Source organism: Varroa destructor, unplaced genomic scaffold (genome assembly GCF_002443255.2).
Source record: "Varroa destructor unplaced genomic scaffold, Vdes_3.0 BEIS01000006.1, whole genome shotgun sequence".
NCBI lineage: Eukaryota > Metazoa > Arthropoda > Arachnida > Mesostigmata > Varroidae > Varroa > Varroa destructor.
In genome coordinates, this window is record NW_019211459.1 from 8,516,445 (window position 1) to 8,532,689 (window position 16,245).

General features: G+C 41.2%; 1 protein-coding gene across 11 annotated transcripts in view; it reads right to left on the minus strand.

Annotated features, from left to right (window-relative positions):
- Nucleotides 1-3,188: 3,188 nt before the first annotated feature.
- Nucleotides 3,189-16,245, minus strand: part of unc-104 (kinesin family member unc-104) — a 28,659-nt gene continuing 15,602 nt past the window's right edge. For 8 of the 11 annotated variants that reach the window (XR_015316256.1, XR_015316252.1, XR_015316251.1 and 5 more), the window contains 9 exons: nt 15,890-16,040; nt 15,547-15,637; nt 14,986-15,233; nt 12,773-12,992; nt 11,049-12,291; nt 10,614-10,812; nt 9,891-10,019; nt 9,134-9,291; nt 3,189-8,681 (listed from right to left, as the gene is read on the minus strand). Coding sequence is in view for 2 of the 11 variants with exons in the window: in XM_086973829.1 (XP_086829955.1) it covers nt 8,660-8,681; nt 9,891-10,019; nt 10,614-10,812; nt 11,049-12,291; nt 12,773-12,992; nt 14,986-15,233; nt 15,547-15,637; nt 15,890-16,040 (2,303 nt within the window). In the remaining 9 variants the exon portion in view is untranslated. The remainder of the gene's footprint in view (nt 8,682-9,133; nt 9,292-9,890; nt 10,020-10,613; nt 10,813-11,048; nt 12,292-12,772; nt 12,993-14,985; nt 15,234-15,546; nt 15,638-15,889; nt 16,041-16,245) is intronic. The other 3 variants (XR_015316257.1, XM_086973829.1, XM_022809982.2) reach the window with 3 other exon arrangements.

Sequence of the window (16,245 nt, forward strand, 5' to 3'; positions counted from 1 at the left end):
TATATAATATAATTATAACGATGTTATTACCCATTATGAGATAGGGTAGTTAAAAACAAAAATACGTAATAAAGAAGGCGCACAAAAGCATATTTAGCGCTAGAAAAAATGCTGGAGTTCTTTATCAATATATTAACATAATGATAATGCAATATGGGTTTCACTGTTAACCCCCAGGTACCTATCCCTTATACTACTAGTGAAGATTTATATTGGTATGGATTGAGGCTTCCATCCAAGAGGATTTGAACAATATAGTTTACGTACGGCTAACACCACCAGAGCATTATGTCCTTCCGAGTTTGTGGCTCAGTTCCGCCGGTTGGATTTGTTTCCGGCGAAATCACGACTTTCTAATTTTCAATTCCTCTTTCCCGGTCCACTCCGATTCAGCCCGATCTACATTTATCACAGTACTATAGCCTAGATATAGATTGATAGGTTGGGGTCGTTCAGGTTTCCTGCGCCCCACACAAGCTAGATCCTTGTACGCGGGAACGACTCTAAACCTGACCGCAAAGCCTTGTTTGCTCAGCAGTAACCTCATGAATAGTTGTTTTTTGCTTCAAGATTTCCCTTGCCACAGTGTCCCTTGCCTTAAAACACTCTCACGATGATAAAAGACATGAACCCTCTCATACCGTTTTTTTGGTACAGTCTCATTTTGTACAGGGCACCAACGTGTCGTGTGCTGTATCTTTCACGCCCCTAGTGCAAACGGCACATATGTTCTATGAGTCTTGATGTAAAGAACGATATTTCTTACTACCGTTCCTGGAGCAAATAAAAATATTGCCTGTCATTCTTCTTTCCATGTGCTCAACATTTTGCATTCTGTCGATCTTCCCAGAGTTTACTCGTTTTTTAAACTTTTTGATGGCAAGGAATGGTGTCCATTAGGTTCAAGGTCGTGTTTCTGCTATAGGCTTGGATAATTCTAAGCGCAAGCATTTGACTGGCGTTTCCAAGTAGCTTCTTGACTGTGACTCCATCGATTCGGGCATTCCCTAAATAGGACCTCCGAAGAACACTACCTATTCTTCTGCTGCCGTAGAGCAGTTTCCCGGCGCTTTTCCTAAGGCCATGAACGCTTCGCAATATTGTGGAGATTCGCATGGAGGCTCTAATCGCCTTTGCAACGGTCTGCCTGATACAGTGCACTCTCTCCACTGCGTAATCCAGATATATGCTTAGGCATCTTATTATCTTTATTAGATCTATTCTTTGCGCATCCAATATGAGTGTAAAAGGTTTTGATTCTTCTCTACCAGTAAACAGTACAACCTTTGGCGCTGCAGGCTAAAAATAGCCAATTTTCTTTCATTTGTGTCGACATCCCTCTCAGTGTGCGATTTACTCTTGTTTGAAGCTCTTCTGCCGTCTGGGCCTGACCTCTCTTAGCACGGTCATCTCCATAAATAAGCATTTTTGCTCCTGGAAGGATTTCCTAGCCTTAAGATCCCATAACATGTTACGGTCCACAGAAATGAGCTCATGATATACCCTTTTATTTTTCTATTGACTATCGATTTGTTCCGATCCAAGGTAATCCCAAGGTAAGAACAAAGAAACTAGATGCTAAGAAAATTTTTCTTTGCTTTAACATGTGAACACTCCTTACAATGGTAGCCTATTGAAAACGTTTGTATTTTAGAAGAATACTGAAAAGCAGTTAGCTGATTCAATCGAGCTTTCTATCGCGTTCTTAACATATCGATTGTTGTCAGCACCGATCGATATTTCTCAAATGAAGAAGACCCTCTTCTTCAGCAAAGACCTTTTTAACCTATGCTCTATCGTGACCTCAGCGCTTTTCAAAAGCGTTCGTAAAAGGCATACAGGCGTGTAGGAAACCTTGTTTTTAGAAATAAGCACAATGTCACTCGCTGTGTACTCGCAAAAGGCCTGACCTACCTGTGTGGCAACCACAGCGGCAACCACCATTGTCCGGGAAAACCTTAAAAAGGATTTTTGTGACTATGGCAGTAAGCCCGTTCGCTTTTAGTGCTTTGCCTGATTTGGCGATTTGTTCTTTCGCCCTCAGCACCTCATCCCTTATTACAGGTGAGATTTCTCCGTTAGGGCCCAGATCCGTAAAATTAGCTCGATCAAAAGGCTGGTGGGGGTAAGAATAAGCATCTTACTTTCATTTTTGTCTTCTGCCGAAATACATTTTTTTTGTGCTGTCCGCTTTTCCACTTACGAGCTTTTAACGGCGAACCGTTGGGCCTTCTTATGCAGAAAGTCTTTCCTGCAGTTCTTCATGTTACCTTTGGTGTGTATCTCAAGTATCACTGTTCTTTACCTATACCCTCTAATAGCCTCTGTTAGCTTGTTTAGGTCACAACCGTCGTAAGTTTCCTCCTAGATAGGCTGTATGTTCCTTGACTCATTTCTTCATGCTATCAGTACTTAGACTAGACTATGTTTTATTATACTTGTCTACGAATCCTAATTCGTAGGAGTTGCTTACTCCAAAGGCTTCTACTAGAAGTCAGTGTAGATCTTTTTTACTTTGCGGGTATCTATATTCCTGCACGCTGCGTTTTATGGCCGCCATCGTCTCTTCCGTTTGAAAGTACACTAGAGAAATTATGAAACTAAGACTCCTGCTTGTTTTTCAAGATGTACGAGGAATTATATATGCTTGATTAGTGTTTCTTGGTTTTCAAGCACTTTCCAGTTACAAAGCAGGACCACCTGATCTACCTCACATATCGTCAAATCTATGAAAGAGGAATCTCCGTGATCCTGAAAAGTTAAAATGCTAAATTATAAGTCGACATCCATTTAAATACCTGATAACCTCTGTAGTTTGTTCTACTAGAGCCGCATGTTTCTAATAAAGATAAGGGGCTTCGAATAAGGAACAGTTTGTAATCAAAGCCTTATCTTTTCAACCAATAGCTGCAATTTAGGAATCGCGTTTGTCCTTACATACGCAAAAAGGTAAACACGAGACTTATATCCATATCTTGTTATCGTATATCTGAATACATGCTATCATATATTTAAATAATCTCTTCCACTGGAATGATAGAATGCTCTCTATGTGAGGTGGCCTCTGAAAAGGGCATGATTATTATACGATTCTAAGGCTGCTGAAGTTTACAATGCAATGTGGACAAAACTAACCCCATACTATGATCGACCTACCTCGTAATGTCAAAAGAAAATAACAAGCATACTGACACGTGATTTAATACTCATATTTTATTCGTTTTTGTTTCTCCAGCCCGATGGTCTCATTAGTACTATTCTATTCGTAGGTTTAATTATTCGTTATGTCAAACACAATTGTCCATTTGCTCTGATAGGGCATATGTTTCATTCGGCTTCACTCCACTTTTATTGTAGAACTATTGTAATTCTTCAATCTCTCTCTCTCTCTCTCTCTCTCTCTCTCTCTCTCTCTATCTCTATCTCTCTCACACACTCATTTCTGCTACGCGGCTGACCCTCTTCGAGAAGGCGCTCTATACAATAAATCCCGTCGATACTGAATTTTATCTTTCACATTACCCCTTTCATCAGTGTGTGTCACAGTATCATCGGATACGACGTATGGTAATAAATCGTGCTTTATTTGCTAGATAGTTGCTTTAGCACACTCCTTCGACCGGTCGATTTCTGCAACTTTTTTGCGTATTCCGTCGTGTATAATGCATTATTTAATGTACGTCTTCCCCATATATATATATATATGTGTATATATATATATATATATATATGCATTCCTTCATTGTATTCTCCCCATCGGTCCTCCTCGTCATTCAATTTATTAAATCATCTGGTCATGTTGGTTGATATTTATTCGTTGTCAAGCTACGTTTATATTATGATTAGTTACAGGGTGTTCTGTACAAATTGGCTTTTTTGTTACTGTTCTTTGGACGACGGATTTGTCTCATATTTCTCCTTGGATGTCCTAAATCCCGTCATACGCGTGCGAGTAACGCGAACCTCACTCTATTTGTTTGTTACAATGTTCATTGAATATTATACTGTAATAAATAGATGATTGAGTATAATCCTGTTGTCACTTACTCCCATTGTTAGCGAACTATTGGTCAGTCGATTTCGCGCGCGCCATTCGTTCGTGCAAAATTCAATAACGTGTACCATAGTATGCTTCTATATATCTCTGAGTTTTTATGTGTGTGTGTGTGTGTGTGTCGAACTGCAGATACAGTTGTTTGGGTGACAACTTGGTCTGTAAGCGCCAATCCGACTCTTGTTTTACTGGAACTATTTTCACCGCTATATTTACTCACTCCATTGTTTGTATACTTCCATCCGTCGTGACTAAAACTAGATATTCTCGTTTGGCCTTTTACATCACATAAAGCTTGAATCGAGCGTCAACAAAAGAAGACAAATCATCATTCTCTTTTTTTAAAGCTAGTCATGTTGGAAGTGATGCATAAAGTCGTTCTTAATGTACATATCGCACCTCAAATACACACAGAAATATAGGGCCTCGTCGTAGTAGTTCTAATGTAGTCGGCGTGGCTGGATCTTGCCTTAAACTGGTATCAATAAAATACTGATAATATTTAGGGTAGTAATCACTAACAACAGATAATACTACATAAAGTGAGAGAAGATTGCTTCTTGTTCTCTCAAGACACCAGACACACATTATTTGATTAATCTTCTGTTTGAGCTGGACTAAATTTATTGGCCGGTCTAAGTCCTCGTTTGAAATTAGTTCTTAGTCTTTGAAGCATTGGTGGAGTAGCTATATGCAACCAAAGCAGCCCTAAAACCCAAAGTGGCCTCACTTGTAGATGTTGTTTCCATACGCAACTATTGTCGATAGTTTCAATTGACAGAGATGAATTTTTTGGCTATTAGTGTCCGCAGAGCCCATTTCTAACGTTGGCTTAAACAAATTCGGCGTACGGCCTTCGAAACCAACACAGATTTAAATGTCATCGATAACTGATACACTGTAGACAACCAGAAGCTACTAGATGGTAAGGAGCTGGCCTTTCCTTCGGTGACCTAGGAATCAGGATACGTAGTCTAAGCCTAACCTATTTCTGTCTGTCTGTCTGTCTGCTTGCTAATTATTTTAGCCAGAAACAATCGATTTCATTGTTAGTCAACGTATGATAGCAACAGTAACTAATTGCAGTAAGCCTTGCAAGTAGATCTTCCCTGCGTGTGACCAATAAAATGATCACTAACGTCCTCCATGAAGTGCACCATCTACTTCACACTTTCCAAAAATTCTATCCTGTGTTAATAGCTTTGAGAGACTGCGTCGAGGTTTACCGTGTCCATTCCTTTGGTGAATACGTTGCATATTCTTCCCTTTAGCTATTTTAACGTATATATATATATATATATATATATATATCGAGCTGGTACTTTGTTAAACGGACGCAGGGCTTATTTTGGCTGATTAGAATGTTTCCTTTCAAAGGTATAGGATCACTCATGATCGGCTGCGTCGCAGTGCCCCGATTGCCATCTAGTTCTATCTCCAACATTGCATTTATACCTTCATAGAGCCGGCGACCGGTCCTATTTGACCAGGATTAGGGCACCGTTTGCTGAAAATTGACTTTAGTACACCGTTGAAAGTAAATGCCAAATGTTATGAAACAAACAAGCCGATTACAAGTTTTGCAACTATTATTTTTCGTTTCTACATCTGCGACATCGGTACTGCATCTGATCTCGTTTACCATGTCGACTGGGTTTTGCACTTACCACATTTGATAGTAATCAAGCTAGGTTTATTCAGCATAACCAGTATATAATATATTCATATTATGACGACGGTCCAAAAGATCATTATAATAATAAATTATTATAATTATTTATTTATATATATTAGTCCATAGCTTATTTCATCCCCTTCATACATGCGTCATTAATTATTTCATTTTGTAGCTGACTTGATATTATTGTCGTTGAGCTAGTGGTCTGTGCAGTGCTGTACAGTCTATTTTGTTTTAATTATAGATAATTGATACGATAATTGATTAATTAAGCTTCAAGGTCAATATACGAGAATGAAACATTGTTCTAACAAACAAATTGAAGACGTCGCTATTCTTATATTTCCTGAGATTTCTGCTTAGTTTTAGTAGTAGAAAATGGACAAGTACCGTCTGCAAAATTTCAGAAAAAAGAGGACTATAATCGTCAATATTCATTAGAGTGTCAGGGCCCCTATGCTGACGCTTTTGCCATTTCATGGAAACTAAACTACTCGTACTTGCTATGTGAATATGTCATGAATTTGTTTCTAATAAGAATTTCATTACTTCTCTGCGATACAGTTACTGTCGTCGTTGTGTATCCTACGGTCGCTTGGGTGTTTTTATTTACCATACACACATCGGTCCTCGTCTATCTCCCATGTATAATACACGTATATAATTGCATATAGTTACACCATGGCAAAACGTTTGGTGGGACGTTTCTGAAATGTCCTGGTTGCTTGTATTGTCCTGATGTGTTTGCTGCTTCGCCGCATACGTGCCCTTATTCTATACCCAGACGAAGGACCGAACGAAAGAAATCCACAGCGAACTTCCCTTCCACCGATGCACGACGCGATCACTACCTCGTCAAATGTGCACTGTTACTATAGTCGTATTGATGAAATCGGTCCTTGTTTCTCATACGCTGCGGACAAATTCTCCTAAGTCTACAAGATATACCTCTTTCCGTTTTCTGTCCTCAAAATTACTCGAGCGATGTTACAACGCATTCGTTTTAGATGATTTTGGCAAATATGGCTGATAGCTAACTAAATCAGCCAGCCCGCCAAATTCAAGGAGCAATCGTCCCTCTTACTTGTGCTGACGTACCTTACGGCAGCATTTTACACCTTTGTTACTGCTTGAATTGTTTGTCTTATTTTGACGCCGTCCTCTTCAGTAAGGCAACTCGAGGTTCAAAACAGACACGTATTGGTTTGTAGCTAGTGTTTGCTATCACTGATTCTAGATCTGTTTCTAATAACACAGAATAGCTAGCTAAAATTCATAATTAGCTTCCGCTCACAAAAAATATCTGTATCTGTGAGTATCGGTAAGTGTGTCTCGGTCAACAGCATTACGGTATTTTGTTATCCGAAAAAAAATACTCATTATAGAATTTATCGTTTTACTAAATCAACATCAACGTCACCGTGTGTTGTGATTTTTGTATGTGAACAACCAGTGCCCAAGCCGTCTTTACCAGTTAGAGGTCTCTTTTCCCGTTTCGTTACACACAATAGTTGCACATCTACGTGCAGTATCCACTCACGATCTCTCACGATATTTTAACATTTACAGAAAAAACTAAGCCTGTGTGTCAAGTAGCTTTCTTGTTGGTCGCGACTCTTTCTTGTTGGTTCCTGTTCTTCCTGACCAGCGTCCTGCGTCGTTCGGCCACACGACCAGCTAGCCGTTTTGCTTCTCGTTGATTTTGCAATATGTCGTTTAGGCTACACCAGCTTTACGGTTTTTGCCTACATGTCTCTAGCGTGCATTGTCGTCACTGTACCAACGCGCCTTCCGTCCGACTAGTGGAAGCGCACGCGAGATTTTTGACGAATCCCTTTTCGACGCCTTCTCTCCGCATAGAGCTTTATCACTACTGGGAGGCATTAGCAGCTGTGTTTTTGCACGTAAACGAAGCGTACGCTGCGCCCCATCGAGCAGTGAAACACACAAAACATTTCATAATGGAATTATCCCATTGCTGCTTCGGCATTCGCCTTATAATGACGATGACGACAACAGCAGCAGTAGCTGACCTGATGATTCGCAATTTGTTTGTATGAAGGAAGAAAAACATTGTGCATTTTGCCATTTTATTTCTCTGTTCATGTGAGACTGCGTGGGTCAAATACGATTTCTGTCACAGCCGGCCCATATCTAGTGGCAACAACAGATAGGTTACTGCAATTGTATATGTTGTGTTTTCACATTTGCTCGTACGCGCTCGAAGATTGTCGATAGTGAACTGAGTCGAGAAGATTATCGCAATCGAGTGAAGGTTAAGGGCGGCAGGGTCCTGCAGCTTATTCATCACTGAATAATTGAATCTTAGTAATTATTGTGGATAATTGTCTCAAGACGAACTTACCGAACTCGTCTATAGCCAGTGATGTATGTACTGCAAGAATCCATCGAAAAGCACAGCATTTCTCTTTGCTTCTTCCTCCGTTGCTTCTTTTCCGTAGTCGACTCCTTAGTTGTTTTTTGTACGCATGCTCGAAACATTCCTGCCAAAGCTTGCTCTATTTTCGGCCTTAGCTATAAAAAATTAGGACGGCCACGACTTCCCTTCTAGCTATATGTCGCTTGATGACTATTATAATGATATACGTTAGTAATACTGCCACCATTATTGCGCACTGGTAGTTTTCCGTTCGCCTAGAAAGATCACCAGCAGATGCGCCCAAAAAAATCTCCTGTGAAATCGCTGACAGCGGCTCTGAGCGACGACGTTCATGTTGTTGGTATCTTTTGGAACCCGTGCAGTGGTCTCCGCTAGGTAAAACGGAGATCTTTTCGTTAGGTGCGAGTGCAACGACGACTGTTTTTTGCTGTGGCCCGCGAGCAGTAGTCCATACGGTGCATTGGCACGCCGATAGCAAACCGTTGATGCCAATTCTTAGCAAAGAGGTACTATCACAGTTGCCTGCTCACGAGCGGGATCGTTTTGACCTGGAAACATACATCGCCATGGGCACAAGCACAAGAGAAAAAAACAGAACATCGAGTTAGTTAGTTTCAAGCTCAGACTCAGAGTATTCAAGCAGCAGCCGCCTTTCACGCTTAAATGCTGTCAACGTTAGAAATTTCTTTCTAGTTTTACGTGCCAGTTATCATGACATGATTGTATTTACGACGACAACAACAACAACAACAACAACAATATTGAGCAGCGCCTAACAGAATCAAAGAATGACAAAAGAATCAGAAAAAAACGTCGATCGGGTCAGTAGCACCCTAGAGGTTACATGTCACAGTATTCTATGTCTGCTTTTTTGAGTAGGTAATACTTTAGGACGTACCGCGAAATTACAGTTCTATGATCAAACTGTAACATATAAAAAAAAAAAAGGAATAATAATCAGACTTCGATTAGCAGGCATGCAACGATAGGAAATACAAACCTAGGTCCTTTCACAGAGACAACACAAAAATGTGCAATATAGTGCTGGCTATATGTTCTCCTAGCAATAGGTTAGACGAGCAGACGAACGCTAAAGGTACTGATGCGGAGCATTTCAGCGATCAACTCAAGTAATAGGACGTATTCAACTGTAAGCAACTACAGTAAGCAATCGTACTGCTAGTAATTAGTGTTATACTTACGAAATCAAGATAATTAGAGCACTAAAAGTTTTCCGCAGAAAATAAGTTCACTACATTAAGACACTGTACAATCCTAAGTGCTTGTCGTCGTTGATTTCATTTGGAAGTCAGTGACAACGCAAAAATCTTATTCTCTTGTTGTATATCTAAATCTTAAAGGAACTCCCCTACACGGCCACGGTTCAGCTTTGTACGTTCGAAATGACTGCGTTAGCACAGTGTCGGACATTTTGAAGGTGAACGATTTTCTATTTAGCTAAATTCAGAGCAAACAGAACAACATGTATCAGATACAAATCAATATACCTAATTAAAAAATAAATACATACAGCGTGAGGCAAAATAACGTACAATTAAATACATTTATTTTTTTCGAATCGATCTGAACTTTGATGCGATCTTTTAAGCAGGTGTTTGACGCCTTCATGTAAATAGGTATCGAATTTTTTAAGTCTTTTTTGCCTTACGCCATTTAATGTGCCTGGCATGGATAAGAGAGCGATATATGTGCACACTACATACTTTACGTGCAAACCGAACAAAACAAAAACCAACCCAACATAAAAAGAAGTCGGGGTTGTCGTGCGCCAGCGAGACATGACGGGGTGGTGGGGCCTACAGCTAACGGCCGGCGAGGCGTCAAGGTCATGGGGATCAGGACCATCCTGCGGCAGGTTGTGCCTACTGTAGGAGCGGTAGATAAAGGCGTGAGAATGGGAGCAAGAAAAAGATTGGCCACACTGCGTATGCCCTCAGAAACACTGGATGCTAGTCATAGATAACGTATGGATAATTACAATTCCGCCAATTAGAAGTGACACAGATGCAAGGACACAAAAACAGTCGAAAATAGACAGACTTGAAAATTTCTCAAAAACAAGCCTCTAATTAATTGCAAACCAGATTATATTTATAACCTAGCAGGTTTCTCAGATAGAAAATGTGTTGCTCATAGACAGGTTCAAACAGCGCATCAAGCTACATCAATGCAAAGAATTATTTAGACAAAAAGAGGATATAAAACGATTTTACACAATGTATGCACAACTTAGAAAATGATACGACACTTAGTGCACTGTTCGCTAGCTTGTGGTAACGCGTTGTTCGGGATTGTGCTAGGTGTCATTAAATAACTGGTCACTAGGAAGTAGTTGACTGGAATAGTTTGATGTCACGAGAAATGCTCACGGAAGTTTAACAGGGTCAGCTCCCATCCCCAATTTTTGCTCTTGTCGCAGTGTGCAGCATTCAGAACGTGTAACAAGCTACTTCACTCACCTTATCTGGCCAGCGAGCAGCGGGTTAATGGCGTACAACCAATCATGGATCTCCTTTTCGTCACCGCCCTCTGTTTGCAGCAAATAGCCGCCTGTTGCGGTGACGACCGAGAAGGTCGAATGTGGAGGCACTTGGAGCATCGCCTGTTGTTCTTCGTTATAGCTCACCTCCGACGTTGAGAGATTAATGATCTCACGTTCTGTGTGATAAAAACGAAGAAAAAGAAAGCAGATGCAGTTGGTTCCATTTTGGTGGACAGGTGTAAATAGGCAACATACGATAACGTGAATAATTTCGACGATCGATTATTAGCGTAATACCGATTATTTATAGATTGAAACCTCAGACGATATAGCACAGCATAATTTATTTTATTTAGAATATTATCGGCCAATACATTCCAATCAAACTCCAGCTACTCATCTGCATGCTCACCTATGGGGTCATTCTGGTCCTTGTAGACAAACATGTATGGTCGTCGAATAGTGACGTAGCGTTTAACCCACGACTGGGCTTTGTCCTCTAATAGGCTAAGTGTGCCCTTTCGGCTGACGACTGGACTTACCCGAATTTCTTCCACCTCGGCCACGAACGGCCGCAACGCTTGCTGGCCCAATCCGGCCAGTCCGCCTAGGCCGGTTAATAGGCAACTGCCACCTATGCCACCATCACTGGTGGGCACAGGCCGAAGGCCGCCGGGCGGCGGACCGGTGGGGGCGTTAGCCTCCGATGTGGGCGACAGCAGGCCGCACAGCGAGTGGCTTGAGGCTGAAGGCGAGATGCCCCCCTCTTCAGCCGTGGGCGTGGCTGCTCCATCTGCCGACTGGGCTCCGGTCGGCACCGGAGGAGGCCTACTCGGTATATGACTATTGATTAGGCCGACGATGCGTCGACAAAGAGTTTCCTCACGATCGGTCATCTCGCACGGATCGTAAAAACTGTAATCAGTTAGTGGTGGCAGGCCTGTTGGCGACATCAACTGTTCCACAGGCGCACGAGTTGTCTTTATACCAGCCTCCAAGCCTAGCTTCTCTCTCAACAGCAAATAATGTCGAACCTTCTCGACTTCCTCAAGCCGGGTCAGCTTCTCTAGCTCCCACTGATGGTCGAAAATGAGTGAGTCGCCACGCGGGCGCCATCCCGCGAGGTTCTCCTCGCCGCGTACGTAAGTTGACGAAGTGTCGAGCACGCGGCGCTGGCGCCTCTGCACGCCCGGGCTTCCGGCGTCCGAGGCTCGCTTTAACACAACCTCGTAGAGGCCCGTCACGTGGTCGGCGTCCGAGCCGCTCCGGCCACCGCTAGCACCGCTACCACCGAACAGCGTTTTCAGGGCTCGTGCGTTTGGCGACAACCGTGAGTGGAAACGCGCATCGCGACCACCAATCACGAGGCACAGATCCTTCGTGATGATTGCCGGCTGAGCGCAGTTGTCTAATTCCAGATAGGCGGACAGAGTGAGGTAAACGTGTTCGCCTGACGTCGTCACCCGATTCAGTAGCGGAGAATTGTGCAATGATGAGTCCCAAGCCGCCTCAAAGTGCAGGAAGCATCGCTCATCGCCTGCCGGCATCTCGAGCTGACGTGGCGGGAATAGACCTAAACTGAGTACACATTCATCGTTGTCATCGTCGAAGTTATCACACTCTGGCGTTGAACGAAGGCGACCTACGACAACCTCCTGTAACACAAAATCCAATAAAGTATGATAATTTATTTCATTTACAAATTAGCGAGTAGAAGACCGCCCTAATTTGTATATGTCCAACCAGGTTAGAATCGGAGGCCCTCTAGTTCCAGGCTACCGGCGCTTTCTCTACTCTATCCCGGCTACATTCCTGTTTGTAGGAGGCGCTGTTACTAGAAATCAAATTAGGGGCATTCTATTAAATGACAAGCTCTTTAAAAAAGTGCTTTATAGAACAGTAACATGAGAAAGCTCAAATTTTCGCTTCAGGTTTCTTTATGAAACTTTTAAAACTTATTTCTAGTAGATGTAGTCGCCCGAGTCGACTGACTGTACATTAGATCTCGTGATCTATCCACAATATATTATACATATTGAGCTAAGTTGTTTTAGAAAAGTCTCGTCACAGAGCTATACTAATAGATATGGGTTCTAGTGGTTTCGACCTAAGTAAGGAAACCATTCTTCAGCTTACTTTTATATCCTTCCAGGGCAGGTTATCTGTCTTCTCATGTACGAGAGTAATCCGAATTCTCCGCTGAATGCCCTGATGGAGTTGAAAGCTGCCTCGAAGACAGGGACTTTCATCGTGATGAATAACTTGTGCAGGCAAATACTCGCCATTGTGTGTCAGCTCACATATCTCAAACCACACGAGTACGTCGTGTTTAGCCACGATGTGAGTCGTCGTGCTGCTTATTGACCGTCAAAAAGGATTTAGGAAAAATATAGGCCGAATAAAGCGTTAGAAAATGGGATCCGACTTGAACTCGTCAACAGTCGTAATTAGGTCCTATGGCTCTAAAAATTTAATTCAACTGACTCAGTAGAATACTACCTAGTGTTACGGTACTGACCAATGAGCTACATTCGAGACGCTAGCGCTTACGTAACGAACCTACGAAGCGCGGTAGCGGTCTCAGAAGTAAGTGCTATATTACACGTAGTGCGATCAATACGCATGTCAATATCACACTACATAAAAGGCAGACAGCTTAGTTTTACTTTTATTAATATTTTTTTTTTAATTTATTGAGATTGGTACATTCACAATGGATGGTCCCGTTTATAACAACGAAAAAATATTTCCCTTAATATTAATAACACTGAAATAATGCTAGAAGGAAATTAGTACTACTTTTTAGCGTTGCCTTACAGAAAAAGATTAGCTAGCGATCTTTTTAAGCTTCTGTTCAGCTTTTAGCGCCCTATAAAAAATGTAGACAAGCTTGTAAACAAGCAATATAGAGCGGGACGTTTATACATAATTTCAATGCTTCGTATGAAGTTGAAACCTGACACACTTTTTGGCCTCAAAATGGCCACGAACATAAATTGCGGTATGAAACAAGGTACAAGGTATAAGTGTGATAATAAGATGCCTTCGAAAGAGGTACGAGAACACACGTAAAGCGGTGCCAAAGCCAATGGTAATCATAATAAGCCAGATAGAACGTTACGAAAAAGTAGCAAAGAAAAATCTCACTTAAAAGCTCTTCCGAGGTAGTCAATCAACTATAACAACCAAAAGGTGTTATATAGGGTGCGTGTTTGTACTCGATCAGTATTCCTCAATCTGAATAGAAAAGAACTCCAATTTTTCCACAGAAAATTTAGATACTACAAAGACTTGTTGATGTCCATTTTTCTAGCAAATATCAAAATTTCTAATTTGTATCTTACCGACTACGACTAGTCACGTCAACGTTATTACTATTAAACACTAGTTATTATGTTAAACTATGCTACATTGTGGAAAATAGATGTTTTTAGTATTAAAAGGTTAGATTAAAGTAAAAGAACGGATTAAACAGAAACAAAAGGTGCCGTGCTAAGCGCAGTCGAGGTTAGGTATCAGCAGTAAACTTAGGATCACAGGTTAAAAGTAGTAGAAAATGACCATTCATTTTGAATCATCTGCGAAAGAATTATGTAAATATAAACGTGGCAACTTGGCCGATAGAGCCTTTAGTTGAAAAAAACTGGGGGTCGCTCCTTCGAGTCCCACCACCGAATTTTAGGTAATTTGCATGAATAAAAAATGTTTCTTGTTTGTTATCTCAGAAATGTAAGCATATATATATCAAAAATATTCATCAAAAACAACGTAAGCGAAAGTGGTAAAGAAACCGTTAAATAAAGCTAAGATACAATTTTGCTTTTTGCGTTTTTTTTTATTACGATAATGAACCTGGCAATCTCGAAACAGGCCAACACCGCGTCTTTCAAGTTAGACCGATTGATAAAAAATTAGATTTTAAAAAATACTGCTCCTTTCAAAGGCCTCAAATATGAAGGTAGGTAAAGAACGGTTTCATCGAAATACTTTTGTATTTAAGAGTTATAAGATTTATTTACATTTATGCCCTATAAGCAGGGCTATAAAGAGCTGCATAGAATATAATGCAGAGCAGGCGCATTCTTGTTAAGCTTTAATCACACAAAACCAGGAAGACAATGCCGGAAGCTGTCATAAGCATATGATGATTGAAAAACTGATTACTGGAAAAACAACTAAAAAACAAACGTTTTCGATCGGTTATTATAAAAACACATCGAATGGTTTCGACCACGAGATGACTGCACATGGGGAACGAAGAAAGACTTAATACAAATGATAAAAAGACAAACGAGACAGCGAAAGGACGATGGTGTGCTGCTATGCTTGGCTGGCCAGTATCATAATACCTTGCCTGCGGAACGACACCGAACTTAGGCGAGCGCACGGGCTGTGATATGGGCAGAGTGCGGGGAAACATTCGCCGCGGTGGTTGACGTTGGGGAGTGGCTGGACATCCTGGAGGATTTGCTGGGGCTGTACCCTCTGAGCACGCGTCGCGATGCAGCGGGTGTGCCTGGTAGTGACCTAGGACCTCAAACACAATTGGCCGACTGGAGATGTATGCCACAAACGCTCGAGTTACCGTCACTGTGATCTGTAGTCACAACACAAAACGTTAAACGAATACGGTCAATGAAGCTTCAGGTTAAGACATTTTTTCTTGATGGTGAGTTCCGTAAGCTGCTTCGTTTTCTTTACTAGCTATTTATGGCTACCAATAATAAACGTCTTACACTTAAGTAGCCCTAGGTTTATCTAAATATAAATATATTAGTGCCATTAGAAAGCAGTACTACATGTTAGTCGAAGATCAGCATATTTTAGGGTCGTTCCGACATGAGTGTTTGAAGCAAGTGTCGGCAAATAGTTACCTCTATCCCAGAGTAGATCTGGGTTGACGAACTTACATTTTGTACGTGAAAGAAACCAGGTGGTGGACCCTTAGCTGTATTTTTGAGAGGCTCTGTCGAAAACGCCTCATCGTGTCGATGCAGGAAGCTGCAAAGACCAATACAGAGGAAAATAAAAAGTCTCAAATAAAGTAAAAGCCATATTGAATCGTGTCAACCAGCTGCAATTATTAAGGCAGTACAAAAAATATAGCATAGTGGTACACTCAAGCATACGCTCCATTGTTTTTAGATGGTCAGATTATAACAGTTTCATATTTATGTAACATTTTAGATGAAATATGTGTACATATATATCTATATATTGTGGTAAACATTACAAACCAAACATTCCCCTTACTTGAATTGGCAGAAAATATCCGCGTATTCGCGTGATATACCGACTGCCTGGAGAACAGTGACGCGAAAAGTAAACTCGGAGCCGAGCTTGAGATGCTGTGGAAGCTGACTCCCGGCATCCTCCTCGATTTCGCCTCTTGCCTCGCTGGTATCTAATAAGCAAGATACAAAAAGACATGATGAAATTACACACAAAATTATTTTGCTGTATTTAAAGTATTGTCGACGCTTATGAAGACATATAGGAAATTGAATACGCAATACAAATACCCAATCTCCTGCCATATAACGGCTTATCAGAGAAATAAAGCTAATAAACACACGGTTCACAACCAAATAATACCTCCTATTCTACAA